The 15954-nt window shown below is 49.2% G+C and overlaps 1 protein-coding gene across 1 annotated transcript in view; it reads right to left on the bottom strand.

Moving 5' to 3' along the window:
- Positions 1 to 830: 830 nt before the first annotated feature.
- LOC141164394 (ankyrin repeat and KH domain-containing protein 1-like) overlaps positions 831 to 15954 on the bottom strand; it is a 200983-nt gene continuing 185859 nt past the window's right edge. Inside the window, exon 33 of the mRNA XM_073649568.1 lies at positions 831 to 1424. Coding sequence (XP_073505669.1) covers positions 1362 to 1424 — 63 coding nt within the window. The 3' untranslated portion in view covers positions 831 to 1361. The remainder of the gene's footprint in view (positions 1425 to 15954) is intronic.

Here is a 15954-nt window from a genome sequence, read left to right as displayed (position 1 = left end):
TGCTGACCTCCGATTGCACCACAATAGCAGCCACTGGCCAGAGAGCTGGACGCAAATGTCTCAGGGGCCCGAGAGCCGCACAACAGAGCCCCAGGGGCTGCATGCGGCCTGCGTGTTTGAGACCCCTAGTCTATGTGATGGATATACAGCAGTCTCAGTGTTGCGTTTTATTCTACTTTTTCTATATTGGTACTTGCAATCTTTGGACCTGCTCAACAATTTTAATATAATCTTGATGGGCAGCTACATCATTTGTATTATGCACGGATTTTTTTCCTCATCTGTGGTGACAGAAATCAAGAAAATTATGTATTGCGACACAGGGAGGGGTATGGTGCTGGATGGGAGATATATTCCTTCCAGCAAGTGCCTCTCGCAGTGTGTGTGTGTTTTTGGTTGGAAAAAGCTGAGGGATGTTTTATGGCAACGTCAGACCTGAAAGTCCACGGCCTTTAATCTACGTGGTTTAAACAAGCTGGACGTCAGTTTTGTTCTCCTGTCTGCTGCAACTATTTTTTTCTGCTGCCAGTGTGCATAAAACACTGAGCCTGGACTGAAAACCTGTGTGCCTCTTTACTGCGTTCCTGCCACTGCCTACCAGAGTGAAGCCCCACAATATTTCATGTTAGGCCCAAGACAACTGTTCCACCATAAGGTTGGACACCCCTGGCCTTAACGATATCGCTTTTCCCTGAAGATACTTTTCAGGAAACTCCCAGGTTCTTAACATGATGTTGAATTAGTATAAGTATATGTATTCAACTTATGTTAATATACTGACAACACAAACTATGAAGAAACGTTTTATTAAATATTTGGGATGAATGGTCATTTTAACAAGAGGAACATAAAACAAGAACTTAAATTCAACTGAAAGTCATTATAGCCTGTATATGTAAAAATGGAAGGTATACCATTACCATTTCTTTTAAACAGGATTGTATGAAGCGATTTTTTCAGAGAGAGTAAGGCGGAAATATGCTTTTACAATGTAATGTCCCCAACATAAGTGGCATTTAAGAAAACAAATAACCGTAACTGAGAAAACATTAAAGGGGTTGTCCACTACTTGGACAACCCCTTCTTAAATGCTTTAAGTCTTCAATTGTAAAATAATGAGGGAACGGGGGGAGGGGGCTATGAGCAAAATTCTCCGACGACTGGTGCTGTTCTAGTGATGTAGGCGCTGTACCTGCTTTCTCACGTGACCTCATGTCACATGACTGATTCAGCCCATCAGCAGGTGGAAAGTGTTTTAATTAATGATTAGCATTTAAGAATGGTTTGACCAAGTAGTAGACAGCCCTTTTAAATTCTCCTGGGCATCCCAATCCAAGATTTAAATGGAGTTCAGCTGTATCTTAATTAACATATTTTAGATGTGCAGTTCCAAGAGGCGGTGATGTCCATGTTCCTGGCATGGCCTAAAAGCACAAGAAAAAAAAAAAGTTAAGTCACAAAAAAAAAACATTCTTGTTCTACAAATCACCTACAATAAGCATTCCTCCTGATCTCATGTGGGGATGCCTCTGCAGGCAATATAGAAATCTTCCTGCATCGTAAACCATTAGTAGAGAATACAATCCTGCATGCCCACATCAGTCATCCCTCACACTTGAGCTCAAACCATATAAAAGGAAGTTTATAAAAGGCATAAAATGCTCAAATGTCAAAACTTCTCACATACGATGCGACAATATAAAAGAATCTCCCATAGAAAAGAGAATATAAAGAATAGATGTTTGAGTGGGAACATGCCATAGGTAAAGAAAAAACTTCATTCCCAATTTAAAGGGAACCAGTCATGTCAAAAAATGCTGTTAACCTGCAAATATGGGGTTAATTTGCAGGTTAACAGCACTCTAATGCTATGTGGCTGCCACTACTACCGAGAGGAAATAACTTCATTCTTCCAGGCATCCTCTGGCTTTTACTCAAGAGGTTCAGCTTCAAGCACCGCTCAGCACATAGTGAGTGGTGGCAGCAACTACGCCCTGGCACTGACTGACAGCCACCTCACCACTGATGCACTGTAGAGTCGGCGGTCAGCCATTGCTGGGGTGTGGTTACAGCCACCACTCACTATGTACTGAGCTGTAACTAAAGCTAAACCTCTAGGACTGAAAGCTGGAGGCTGCCAGGAGGAATAAAGTTCATTTCCTCCTGGTCACTGAACTTTCAGTGTAGCAGCTGCATGGCTTTATATTAACCCTATATCTGCAGGTTAATAGCATTTAGGGACATGACTGGTTCCCTTTAAAATATCCTCAATTCCAAAAAAGTTGGGATGTTGTGTAAAATGTACAGAAAATATTGCAAATGATTTGGAAATCTTAGCCATTTTTATTCACAACAGAACAAAGAACACATCAGAAGGCTAAGCGTATTTCCATTTAGTCAAAAAAAAAAATACTAAGTCTATGTGCGCACGTTCAGGATTTGATTGCAAAAATTTGTCCAGCATATGTGCATCTCTTGGCAGGAAAAATGCTGCAGAAAAAAAAAAAAAAAACGCGGTTTGCCACGATTTTGACGCGTTTTTAATGCGTTTTTGTACATCAATGAATGCTTTTTGGAGCTAAATAAAGAGATTTGAAAAAAGAAACGTGTGACATTGCTTTAACCCTTGGATTACCATCAGACCTAAGGTGAGTATATTGGTTATAAATAATGTGTCTGTTGTATGTCAAATAAAGTGTTTTACTCTGTGTGTGTTTATTTAACTCTTTACTTAAATTCGGTTTAGTAATGAAAGGGTCTGACGGACACCTTTTCATCATCAAACAAAAGGGCTAGGTGTGTCAGCTAATCCCATACACCCATTCTCATTAGCATTTCCATTCAAGTCATTTCTGGGGCAGCTGAGAGCTAATATTTTTAGCTTAAGGGTTACGGATCCGGGTGGTGGAACCTCTGTGCCGCGGTGCAAGGAGGGACCCAGAGGGGCGTGACTAAGTATCAACTCAGACCGACCCTGGTCGTACGGCGGCTAACGACTCAGTGACCAGGGAGGGACCGAGCAGAGGGACCAGGTGCTACTCTGGGGACGACCTTGTAAGAGAGCAGGTAGCTCCCACGGGTCAGCAGACTGGGACTGACCGGAATAGCGGATGGACACAACAGGCAGGCAGAAGTCTGGATAGTTGACGGGTGGTCACGGCACGTGACGGCAGAGCAGGCCGAAGTCTCTAGGTTAGAAGGCGGGTGGTCACGGCAAGTGACCGCAGGAGCCTCCAAGTAGGCTTTCAGGTAACAGGCAGGTAACAGGCGAGTGCTCCCAGGTGAGCGGACTAGCAGGCACGGCAGGTATCTGGCAGGTAACTGACAGGTGCTTCCTGGTAAGCAGGCGGACTTGCCCATAGACAGACTGGCGGGTAGAACGGAAGGCAGACTGTCGGGCAGGAGACTAGTCAGACGGGCGGACTGGAACAGTAGTCAGGCTGGCAACTGGACCTGAGGGCTGAAGCAGAGGTAATTATACTGTGCAACAACTTTTGCTCGGGCACCTCCATATTGGAGGACGTGCCTTATATATGGGAGGACCCTCGGCTATTGGCCGGGGACTCCTTAGGACGGCGCGTGCGGCCCCTTTAAGAGAGATGGGAGCGCGCCCTAAGCACAGTGCCCGGGAAGCTGCGCGCGCCGGCAGCAGCAGGAAGAGGAGCGCAGGAGGATGCAGCGCGGGGAGGTGAGAAGGACGGCGTCTCTGCCTGGTAGGGGGCAGAGAGGCCGATGCTACAGTACCTCCCCCTTTACGCCCCCTCTTTTTTAAGCCAGAAAGAAATTTTTCAAGGAGAAGGGGGGCATGGATGTTCTCCCTGGGTTCCCAAGTTCTCTCCTCTGGGCCAAACCCCTTCCAATCAACCAGAAAAAAGGTCTTTCCTCTTACCCTCTTGGTGGCCAGAATATTCTCTACCTCAAACACGTCCTCAGCAGAAACCGGAGCAGGGGGAAGAATCTGGATTGTTGGAAAAAGAGTTAAAGACAACTGGTTTGAGGAGAGATACGTGGAAGGAGTTGGGAATCCGTAAGGTGGCTGGGAGTTTTAACTTGTAGGCCACTGGATTGATTTGCTTAAGGACTTCAAATGGACCGGTGAACCGAGGACCCAACTTGCAGGAGGGTATTTTGAGCCGAACATGTTTGGAGGAGAGCCAAACCTCGTCTCCCGGACGGAATTGAGGCGGATCCAGACGTCTCGTCAGCATGTCTCTTGATCCGCTCGGAGACTGAAGAAGTGCGGACCTAGCACTCTCCCAAATGGTGGAAAATTTGCTGATCAGAGACTCTGCGGCAGGTTGTCCACAGAAGTGGAGACGGGAAACGGAATCCGGGGATGTTGACCATAGACTATAAAGAACAGACTTGGAAGATGATTCGCTCTCATGGTTGTTGTAGGAGAATTCGGCCCATGGCAGGAGATCCACCCAATCAGTATGGTGAGCGCTAACAAAGTGCCGGAGGTAGCTGGTAAGGATCTGGTTGATCCGCTCCACTTGACCATTGGACTGTGGATGATAAGCAGAGGAGAAATCCAGGGTGACATCCAGCAGCTTACACGTAGCTCGCCAGAAACGAGAGGTGAACTGAACCCCTCGATCCGACACGATGTGGAGGGGTAGGCCATCGAGACGGAAGATGTGGAGAAAGAAGTCCTTAGCTAGCACTGATGCAGATGGAAGACCAGGCAGGGGGATGAAGTGAGCCATTTTAGAAAAACGGTCGGCGACCACCCAAATGACTGTACAACCGGCAGAGACAGGGAGATCTGTGATAAAGTCCATAGCAATGTGTTGCCACGGAGCATCAGGTACGGGAAGAGGCAGGAGATGACCGGCTGGTAGAGGTCTGGGAACTTTGTTGCGGGCACAGGACGAACAGGCTGAGACGAAATCTACCACATCCTTGCGCAGGGTAAGCCACCAGTAATGCCGGGCGATGAGCAGGAAGGTCTTCTTTTGGCCAGCATGGCCGGCTAGTTTAGATGAATGACCCCAGCAAAGAACCTTCACACGATCTGGTACTGCTACAAACGTCTTACCAGGTGGAAGACGAGTCAGATCCAAGGGGGCCACATTCATCACTTTGGAGGGGTCGATGATGTGCATAGGCTCCTCCTCTTGATCGAAGGATAGGAAGGATCAGGACAAGGCGTCGGCTTTGACATTCTTGTCCGCCGGGCGGAAGTGTAGGACGAAGTCGAAGCGGGCGAAGATCAAAGACCACCGGGCTTGGCGCGGGTTGAGTCTTTGGGCATTCTGGAGATATGCCAGGTTTTTGTGATCAGTATAGATGATCACCGGGTATAGAGCCCCTTCTAGCAGGTAACGCCACTCCTCCATCGCCAATTTAAAGGCTAACAGTTCTCGGTCTCCTATGGAGTAGTTGCGCTCCGAGGAAGAGAAGACTTTGGAGAAGAAGCCGCAGGTTACCATTCTCCCGGAAGACGACTTTTGGGTGAGCACCGCTCTGGAGGAGGAAGCATCAACCTCCAGGTAGAACTGTTTGTTGCAATCCGGACGGTGCAGCACTGGGGCCAAGGAGAAGGCTTGCTTTAAGGAAAGGAATGCCTCCTCAGCTTCGGGTGACCATTCCTTGGGATTTGCTCCCTTACGGGTGAGCACAGATATGGGAGCAGTCCGAGATGAGAAGTGCGGGATGAAGAGACGATAGTAGTTGGCGAAGCCCAGGAATCGCTGAATTGCCTTCAACCCCTCCGGACGGGGCCACTTTAGGACAGCAGAGAGCTTCTCAGGATCCATTCGTAGGCCTGTCTGGGAGATTACATAGCCCAGGAATGGAAGAGAGGTCTGCTCGAAGAGGCACTTCTCGTATTTTGCATAGAGGTGGTTCTGCCTGAGCCTAAGCAGAACCTGACGAACATCCCTCCGGTGTGTGGGAAGATCCGGAGAGAAGACCAAGATATCGTCTAGGTATACCACCACGCAGGAGTAAAGAAGATCCCTGAAGATGTCGTTGACCAATTCTTGGAAGACAGCGGGAGCATTGCAGAGACCGAAGGGCATCACACGGTACGCATAGTGACCGTCCCGGGTATTGAATGCAGTCTTCCATTCATCTCCTTGACGGATTCGGACCAGGTTATACGCTCCACGTAGATCCAGCTTGGAAAAGATCCTGGCGCCCTTAAGGCGATCAAACAACTCTGAGATGAGCGGCAGGGGACGGTTTTTACCGTGATCTGATTGAGTCCTCTATAATCAATACAGGGGGGTAGCGAACCATCCTTTTTGACAAAGAAGAATCCGGCTCCAGCCGGGGAGGTAGATTTCCGGATGAATCCCCTAGCCAGATTCTCCTCAATGTACTCAGACATGGCCCGGGTTTCGGCCGCCGACAACATGTAAATACGCCCACGGGGTGGAGTGGTGCCAGGTACCAGGTCGATCGGGCAATCATATGGCCTATGAGGTGGCAGTGTCTCTGCTTCCTTTTTATCGAAGACATTTGCGTAGGGCCAGTAAGGAGCCGGTAGACCGGGTAAATTAGCTGGGGTAGGTGGAGGACGAGTCGGGCGAACCGGAATCAGGCAGTTCCTATGGCAGTCCTGCCCCCACCGGAGTACTTCTCCGGATTGCCAGTTCAGCACGGGTTCATGTGTCTGGAGCCAGGGTAGGCCTAGCAATAGGGAGTGAGAGAGTCCGGACAGCACATGGAAGGAGATTTTCTCCGAGTGCAGCATTCCCACCTGCAGGGTTAGGGCCTCAGTGACGAGCAGGATGGTCACCGGAAGGAGTCTTCCATCCATGGAGGCGACAGACAATGGTTTAGCCAGAGGTTTGGTGGGAATTCGGTATCTCTCTACCAGGGACTGGGAAATGAGGTTTCCAGCAGCTCCAGAATCCAGATGAGCAATTTCAAAGAGACGGTTCTCTCCCCAGGAGATAGAGACAGACAAAGTCAGGGATGGAGAGGGCTTACTTTTGCCTAGGACGACCTCTCCGAGCGGTCCTAGATACTGAAGTTTCCCGGCCTCTCCGGGCAGGAACGGATCAGGTACTCTTTACTGCCACAATAGAAACAGCTCCCCTCGGCTCGACGTGACTCTTGGCGAGATTTGACCATCTTGGTCTGGTCGATCTGCATGGGTTCGGGCGAGTGCGCCCGGGGAGTGACTGGTTGAGAGGTGGGTCTCTGGAAAGTAGGAGCAAGGCGGAGGAATTTTCTCTCCCGGGTGGTCTCTTTGGTGCGGTCTTGGAACCGGATGTCAATCCGGGTAGCGAGTTAGACCAGGTCATCCAGGGTGGTAGGAATGTCCCGACCGGCTAGCTCATCCTTAATCCGACCGGAAAGACCCTCACAGAAGACGGACACCAGAGCCTCGTTATCCCAGGAAGCTCAGAAGCGAGGGTACGGAACCGTATGGCATATTGGCCCACGGTGAGACTCTCTTGGCGGAGACGTAGCAGAGAGGAGGCTGAAGAGGATTTTCGTCCTGGTTCATCGAAGACTTTCCGGAAAGCAGCGAGGAAAGCCGATAGGTCGGACACCAGGGGATCCCATCTCTCCCACAGGGGATTTAGCCATGCCAGTGCCTCCCCAGTGAGATGGGACATGATGAATGCCACCTTGGCCTGGTTGGAGATGAACTGATGTGCCAAGAGTTCAAAGTGCAGGGTGCACTGGTTTATGAAACCCCAAGCTAAGGCGGGGTTGCCAGCAAAACGTGGAGGTGCCGAGAGCCGGGGTCCATAGCCGGAGGCCATAATAGGACTAGGTTGTGGTGCCGCGGAAGTAGGCGCTGCCTGACCAGAGAAGGACACAGACGGATCGGATAATGCACCTAGGCGAGAATTAACAGACCGCAGGTAGGACAGGACCGACTCCTGTTGAGCTCTCTGACGTAAGACCTCCTGGTGCAGGTCGGAGATTGCGGGGGTCTGGGAGCCACCGGGTTCCATGGCCCGAGCAAACTGTTACGGATCAGGGTGGTGGAACCTCTGTGCCGCGGTGCAAGGAGGGACCCAGAGGGGCGTGACTAAGTATCAACTCAGACCGACCCTGGTCGTACGGCGGCTAACGACTCCGTGACCAGGGAGGGACCGAGCAGAGGGACCAGGTGCTACTCTGGGGACGACTTTGTAAGAGAGCAGGTAGCTCCCACGGGTCAGCAGACTGGGACTGACCGGAATAGCGGATGGACACAACAGGCAGGCAGAAGTCTCTGGATAGTTGACGGGTGGTCACGGCACGTGACAGCAGGAGCCTCCAGGTAGGCTACGGCAAGTGACGGCCAAGCAGGCCGAAGTCTCTAGGTTAGCAGGCGGGTGGTCACGGCAAGTGACCGCAGGAGCCTCCAAGTAGGCTTTCAGGTAACAGGCAGGTAACAGGCGAGTGCTCCCAGGTGAGCGGGCTAGCAGGCACAGCAGGTAGCAGGCAGGTAACTGTCAGGAACAGGCAGGTAACAGGCGAGTGCTCCCAGGTACAGCAGGTAGCTGGCAGGTGCTTCCTGGTAAGCAGTCGGACTTGCCCATAGACAGACTGGCGGGTAGAACGGAAGGCAGACTGTCGGGCAGGAGAGTAGTCAGACTGGCGGACTGGAACAGTAGTCAGGCTGGCAACTGGACCTGAGGGCTGAAGCAGAGGTAAGTATACTGTGCAACAACTTTTGCTCGGGCACCTCCATATTGGAGGACGTGCCTTATATATGGGAGGACCCTCGGCTATTGGCCAGGGACTCCTTAGGACGGCGCGCGCGGCCCCTTTTAAGAGAGAGGGAGAGCGCCCTAAGCACAGTGCCCAGGAAGCTGCGCGCGACGGCAGCAGCAGGAAGAGGAGCGCTGGAGGACGCCGCGTGGGGAGCGAGGAGGTGAGAAGGACGGTGTCTCTGCCTGGTAGGGGGCAGAGACGCCGATGCTACATTAAGAAGGTGACTTTAGACAAACATGCTCCCTGGCTATTAATAACAGCTCACAGCTGTTTTGTTAGCCGCTATGCCCCCACTATCAGCAACAAACAGCGCTTTGGAAGCAGCACATTTTTGCTGCATGCAAAACGCTGTGTTTTAATGCCGCACTTACATGTGGATCCACCGCATCTGACATTTCAAATCGGTCAAAATCTGCAGCAGAGACTAGCATGTCCGCTATAGAAATTGACATGCTGCGGGTGAGTTTGGGTACGTGCCCATGATGAGGAGCTGCTGTGGGCTTGAAGCTGCGTGTCTATGCAGAATCCAGATGTTACAGCATAGTGAATGTTATTTCTAGAAATCCCAAGTCCACTGTGCGTGCATCTGAGGCTGTGGATCACCCGCGGACACTGACATACGGTGTGTCTTTCAGGACCGCAGCATGTCAATCTCTTGCGAAGTCGCTAGTCTCTGCAACAGAAATTTGACCACTAGAATGTATTGAATGCGGAAAATCCGCATGGTTCAGTGAACACATGCGGATTTACCTGAATTCAATAGAATGCATCGTTTTGGACGCAGCAAAAATATGCTGCGTCCAAAGCGCTGCAACGTCCGGATAGTGGGCACAGCCTAAAATTTAAAAAAAAAATAAAAATGGCTTGGGCTCTCGCATAATTTTTATAAAAAAAGAGGGAAAGCCGACCGCTGGGAGCTGATATTAGGAGTCGGGGAAGGGGCCATTAGTCAAAACTGTTCCCTGGCTATTAATAACAGCCCACAGCTGTCTGTTTAGCCGTTACAGGCTAGATTACAGGGGGACCCCAGAAAAAAATTGACGTAGGGCCCCCTACAATATCTAACCAGAAAAGGCTAAACAGCTGCGGACTGATATTAAATAGCAAAGGAAGGGGCCATGGATACTAGCCCTCTCCGCGGCTAATATCAGCTCTCAGCAGTCGCAGAAATGGAGCATCCATAAGATGCGCCAAATCTGGCGCTTAGCCTCCGCTCTTCCCACTGCCGTGTAGTGGTGGCGAGTGGGGTAATAGGATTAGGATTCATGTCAACCTTGTATTGGCGGCTGACATGAAGCCCAGGTTAGTAATGGAGAGGAGTCTATAAGACGCCCCATTACTAACCCCGTAGTAAAGGGTTTTGACGCTTTTTCAATAAAGACACAGCCAGAATAAAGTCCATTATTGAAAAAAAAAAAAAAAAAAAACCACACACACGGTTTCAATAGTTTATTATATTTCCAATCCCCGAATCCCTAAGTCTCCTGAAAAAAATAAAGAACAACCAACCATGTCCCTCACCTGTTAGCCGTCATGATGTAATCCAGATCACTGATTTGACTGCTGTAGAAGACAGCACTGTTCACTGACAGGAGTGTAACGACTCCTGTCAGTGTACACTGTTGCTGCTGGATGAGGTCAAACGAGTTCATTAGCTGAAGATCAGCTAATAAGCTCCGGTGCCTTCATTTACTGCATCAGTGATGCGTGGGAACATTTGTGAGAATATTCTCACGCACAACCGATGCCGTAAAGGGAGTTCCCAGAGCTCGTCAGTTTATCTTCAGCTGATAAACTCACGTGACCTCATCCAGCAGCAGCCATGTACACTGCTGGGAGTGAGCGAGCTCCGGTCAGTGCACCGCCGGGTGATCGGGTCGCTGGGGGACATCGGGAGGACGCCAGAGAGGTGAGAAGAGGTGTTTTTTTTTTTTTTATTTCAAATAGATTTTTACTTTTTTTCACACCACTCAGCGGCTATAGGGCCTGTGAGACAGGGAGCCCTGATGTGAAACCGCATCGGACCCTTCCATCCCACATCACAATCTCACATACAATAGTATACTGCCAATGGCGGCAGGCCACGTCACTGCTATGGGATCCGTGAGCCGGGGGGTGGGGGGTGGTTTGGGGCCTCACCGAACCGGGACCAGCTTCCGCCCGTTAGCACTCCCACTGTCTAGCCACTCGCCCACCAGAATGATGGGAATGGAAATGTTTTCTGACACTTCCTCCTCCATCATCATTGCTCGCACTGACAGCTGGAGGTTGGGGGGCCAGTGCGAGCAATGATGATGGAGGAGGGAGCATCAGAAGACGTTTCCACCCCCATCATTCTTACTTGACATATGACGTCATTACTGGGCGCCCGCTGCTCTGATATGTTCAGAGCTTCACACTGCACGTTGAGGGGAATGGACCATTGGGAGAGGAGATGCGAATATTGTATTTTTCCTTTTTTAAATCAGTGACCGGTGGCCATAATACAGTATGAGGGGTGCATTACGCCGCATGGAGGACCACGGGGGGTGAATTGTGCCCCATGGAGGACCACGGGGGGTGAATTGTGCCCCATGGAGGACCACGGGGGGTGAATTGTGCCCCATGGAGGACCACGGGGGGTGAATTGTGCCCCATGGAGGACCACGGGGGGTGAATTGTGCCCCATGGAGGACCACGGGGGGTGAATTGTGCCCCATGGAGGACCACGGGGGGTGAATTGTGCCCCATGGAGGACCACGGGGGGTGAATTGTGCCCCATGGAGGACCACGGGGGGTGAATTGTGCCCCATGGAGGACCACGGGGGGTGAATTGTGCCCCATGGAGGACCACGGGGGGTGAATTGTGCCCCATGGAGGACCACGGGGGGTGAATTATGCCCCATGGAGGACCACGGGGGGTGAATTATGCCCCATGGAGGACCATGGTGGGCACATTATACTGTGTGGAGGACCATGAGGGTGCATTGTACTGTATGGAGGGTCATGGTGGGCCCGTTCTATTGTGTGCAGGGCCATGGGGATGCATTATACTGCATGGAAGATTATGGGGGTGCATTATACTGTATGGAGGACCATGGGGGTGCATTATACTGTGTGGAGGACCATAGTGGGCACATTATATTATGTGGAGCACCATGAGGGGTGCATTATATTCTATGGAGGACGATGGGGAGTGCATTATACTATATGGAGGATAATGGGGGGGTGCATTATACTACATGGAAGGCTATGTGGGGCCATTATAATGTGTGGGGGTCCATTATACTGTATGCAAGCAATTATACAGTGTGAAAGTTTGTGTGGGGTTCTTCATACTGTGTGGGGCCATTATACTGTTTGGAGGGCTAGTGCGGGCCATTATACTGTATGTAGGCCCACTATACTGCATGGAGGGCTGTGTGGGGGTTACAGTTGGGGTCACCATACTTTGCCTAGGGAGTTGAGCTGGGGTACAGTAGGATCATTATACTGTGCATGTGGAGGAATTCACCATGGGGGTATCATCCTGTGTTTGGGGGGCACTTTTACTATGTAAAGGCTGGGATGTTGTGAGATATGCTTTTCTGTGATACCAACAATTATTTTTTGGCGGGGGCGGTGGAGGGGGCAAATTACAACTTCTGCTATGGGGCCCCATGACTTCTATGAACGCCCCTGGCTGAGGAGACTACTACTCCCCTCAGCCGCGCCGCTCTCGCTGTTATCAGAAGGAGCTGTGGTTGGAGATTCTTCTTCCCCGGCCAAGGTACCATTCTTTGTAGCGTTTCTGCAGTACAAAGAATGGACATGCTGCGGATATTTATGTAATGACAATCCTGAGCGGAAAATTCCGCATCATGTGCACAGCACATCAGGATTGTCACTGCATTAGCTGGCAGACATATTACCTAGCATTTTTGGTGCATTTCCGCACAGAAAAACTGCCGCGAAAACGTATAAAAAACGCACAGTGTGCACATAGCCTAACTCGCTTAGAAATAGATGGCAGCAACACATCTCAACAAGTTGAGATATGGTTAACAAAAGGCAGGAAAAGTAAGTAATACAAATAAAAAACAGCTGGAAGGTAAATTTTTAAAGTGAGGATGTTGAGTGGCAGTGTCTCAGAAACAAAGATGGTCTGAGGTTCACCAATCTGTTAAAAACAGAATCTAAAAATTGTGTAACAAATAAGAAAATAAATTAAATGCTTCTCAACATAAAATTGCAAAGACTCCCATCTGAAAACCACGTGCACAAGGTTTGCTCATGCCTGGTCTTGAAGGCATGTTGTAGTCAGACGTGTTCGATTCTTAACAGGTGCACATCTTTTAATGAGTGCGCATCACCTCATTAGAAGTCAATTTGCGCATAGCCACAAATTTTACGCCAGTCAGTAACTGGAATAAGATTTGTTATTTAAGGAACACTGCAGCTAGCCATAAATTAGACGAGCTGTGGAGTCACAATCCCATCATCACCCATTTTGGCAAAGCTGGATGAAAATGGCGTAAATTTTTATTTTTTTTTTTTTAACTTGCAACCCCGCGTTGAGCAAAAAATGTGCAACTTTTCAAAGAGATTTACAACAGAATTCTGGCGTAATTGCTTTAATGAATCGGGGTCTATGTTCAGGAAGCGATGCAAAAAATAGAATTAGACTTACCGGTAATTCGGTTTCTAATAACCCACCACGACAGCAAACAGGAGGATGTAACCCCACCCTAATAGGGACAGGAAATAAGAAGAGGTTTAAATAACCCCTCCCACATCCTCCCTCCAGTGTTATTACAAAGGACCACAAGAGTATAGATGCTTCAAATTAATATTTTTATTTCTACTGATCAAGCTGTTGTAGAAACAATAAGCGAGGGGGAGGGAATTACCCGTGCTGTCGTGGTGGGTTATTAGAAACCGAATTACCGCTAAGTCTAATTCTATTTTCTCTAATAACCCCCCATGACAGCACACAGGAGGTATACCAAAGATATACTAGGGAGGGACAATAGCCTGAAGGACCTTCCTTACGAAGGCTAAATCTCCAACAGACATTAGGTCTAGTCTGTAGTGTTTGGAGAAAGTAGGAATTGAGGACCATGTGGCAGCCCTCAAATCTGTTTGATGGATGCGCTGGCTTTTTCAGCCCAGGAGACAGATATCGCCCTTGTAGAATGGACCTTGAGCTTTGCTGGAGGAGGTAGATCCTGGATCTGGTAAGCCTCCGTAATCACTCTCTTAATACAGTTGGCTATTGTGGATTTTGCTGCTTTCTTTCCTTTGTTTGGACCTTGTGTATGGACAAATAGGTTCTCGTCTTTCCTTCCTTCTTCTGCTTCCTGAAGATAGTGCAGTACTATTCACCGAACGTCCAGAGTGCGGAATTCCATCTCTTTTTTGTCTTTTGGGTTGTCACAAAAAGATGGAAGGATTATCTCCTGAGATCTGTGGAAATTTGAGACCACCTTAGGTAGAAATGAAGGGTCAAGTTGGAAAATTAGACGATCTTCCAGGATTCTCAGGTAGGGTTCGTTGACCGAAAGGGCCTGTAGTTATTGCCACCAGAAAAGCCGTTTTCCAGGTCAGCCTGTCCAGTCTTATGGTTGATAAGGGCTCAAAGGGTGGAAGGGTTAACCCTTTCAGAACAATGTTAAGGTCCCAGGCGGGAACCAGGTCGGTTACTCTAGGGTGGATGCGGGTGGCTGCTGTCATAAATCTTCTCACCCACTGATGTTCCGCTAGTCTTTGATCGAAGTATGAACTTAACATCGCTACCTGGACCTTAAGAGTACTAGGTCTGAGACCTTTGTTCAGACCTTCTTGTAAAAAGTCTAGAATCTGAGCCACATCAGCCCTATGAGGGTCTGGGCGAGTGGGTGCACACCACCTTAAGAAGGTTTTCCAGATCTAATAGTAAATGGTGTTCGTTACAGGTTTCCTGCTCTTCTGGAGAGTTTTGATGACTTTCTCTGAGAGGCCTCTTGTTTTTAATAACAGGAATTCAGAAGCCAGGCAGTTAGGTGTAGTCTCTCAGGATCCGGATGGTGAATCGGTCCCTGGAGAAGGAGATCCTTGATGGGAGGAAGGATTAGAGGGCTCTCCACACTCAGACTGGTTAACGTTCCGAACCAACTTCTTTTTGGCCAGCGAGGGGCCACTAGGATTACTCTGGTCCCTTCGGTCCTTATCTTCTGTAAGGTTTTTGAAAGGATAGGTAATGGGGGAAAGGGGCATACGCTAGTTTGAATTCCCATTTGTAAGCGAATGCGTCCACGCCCAGGCAAGGACCGTTTGGATCCAGGGAGAAATATTGAGGTACTTTCATGTTCTGGTGTCTGGCGAAGAGATCTACCTCTGGATAGCCCCATCTCTCGACTAACATCTGGAAGACGTCTGGGTTTAGGCTCCACTCTCCTGGATGAATCTTTGTTCTGCTTAAGAAGTCAGCCTGGATATTGACTGAACCTTTGATATGAAGAGCCGACAAGGCTAGATGTTCTTCGGCCCAGAAGAATATTCTTGCCGAGATTGCTTTTAAGCTTTCGTATCTTGTGCCCCTTGATGACGAAGGTGGGCTACCGTGGTGATAGTCTAAAAATATCTGAATGTGAGATTTCTGGACCAGAGGCTCTGCAGACTTCCTCTACGGCTTTTAGTTCTCTGAAATTTGATGAGCGTTGGCTCACCTCTTTGGTTCATATACCCTGGAATAGCTCTTGGGAGAGCATGGCTCCCCAACCCTTTTCGCTGGTATCCACCTTTATGGTTACCAGCGGATTCTGGATCCATGGTACTCCTCAGTTCAGATTTTTTCCGTTCAGCCACCAGAATAGAGAGGTCCTTACTCATGGAGGTATAGGGATTCTCCTGTTCTGTGACCGTGGGGGATCAGTCCCAATTTGTAAGGCTGTGCGTCTGTAATATTCGGGTATGCGACTGAGCCCAGGCCACCATCTGCATACAGGAGGTCAAAGACCCGAGGACCGACATGTAGTCTCTTAATGATACTAATCTTCTGCTCCTTAGGACATTGATTTTTGCTTTTATCATGACCTGTTTTTGTTTGGGCAGGAATGATATCTGGCTGTGGGAACCCAATAGTACTCCTAGAAATGTTTTTGTCATGGAGGGAACCAGGTCTGATTTTTTCTGGTTCACTTACCAGCCCAGAGACTATAGAACATCTACAGTTGACCACTCAGATCCTCGGAGTACTGGTACTGAGGGCCCGATTAACAGGTCGTCGAGGTATGGTACTATTGAAATGTTCTGACCCCTGATATAAGCCATGACTTCTGCCATGAC

The sequence above is a fragment of the Phyllobates terribilis genome, unplaced genomic scaffold (genome assembly GCF_046119375.1).
Source record: "Phyllobates terribilis strain yellow unplaced genomic scaffold, ASM4611937v1 Scaffold_10__3_contigs__length_209671492, whole genome shotgun sequence".
Classification (NCBI taxonomy): Eukaryota; Metazoa; Chordata; class Amphibia; order Anura; family Dendrobatidae; genus Phyllobates; species Phyllobates terribilis.
The sequence above is the reverse complement of the archived record's forward strand: the minus strand, read 5'-3'. Positions and strand labels throughout refer to the sequence as shown.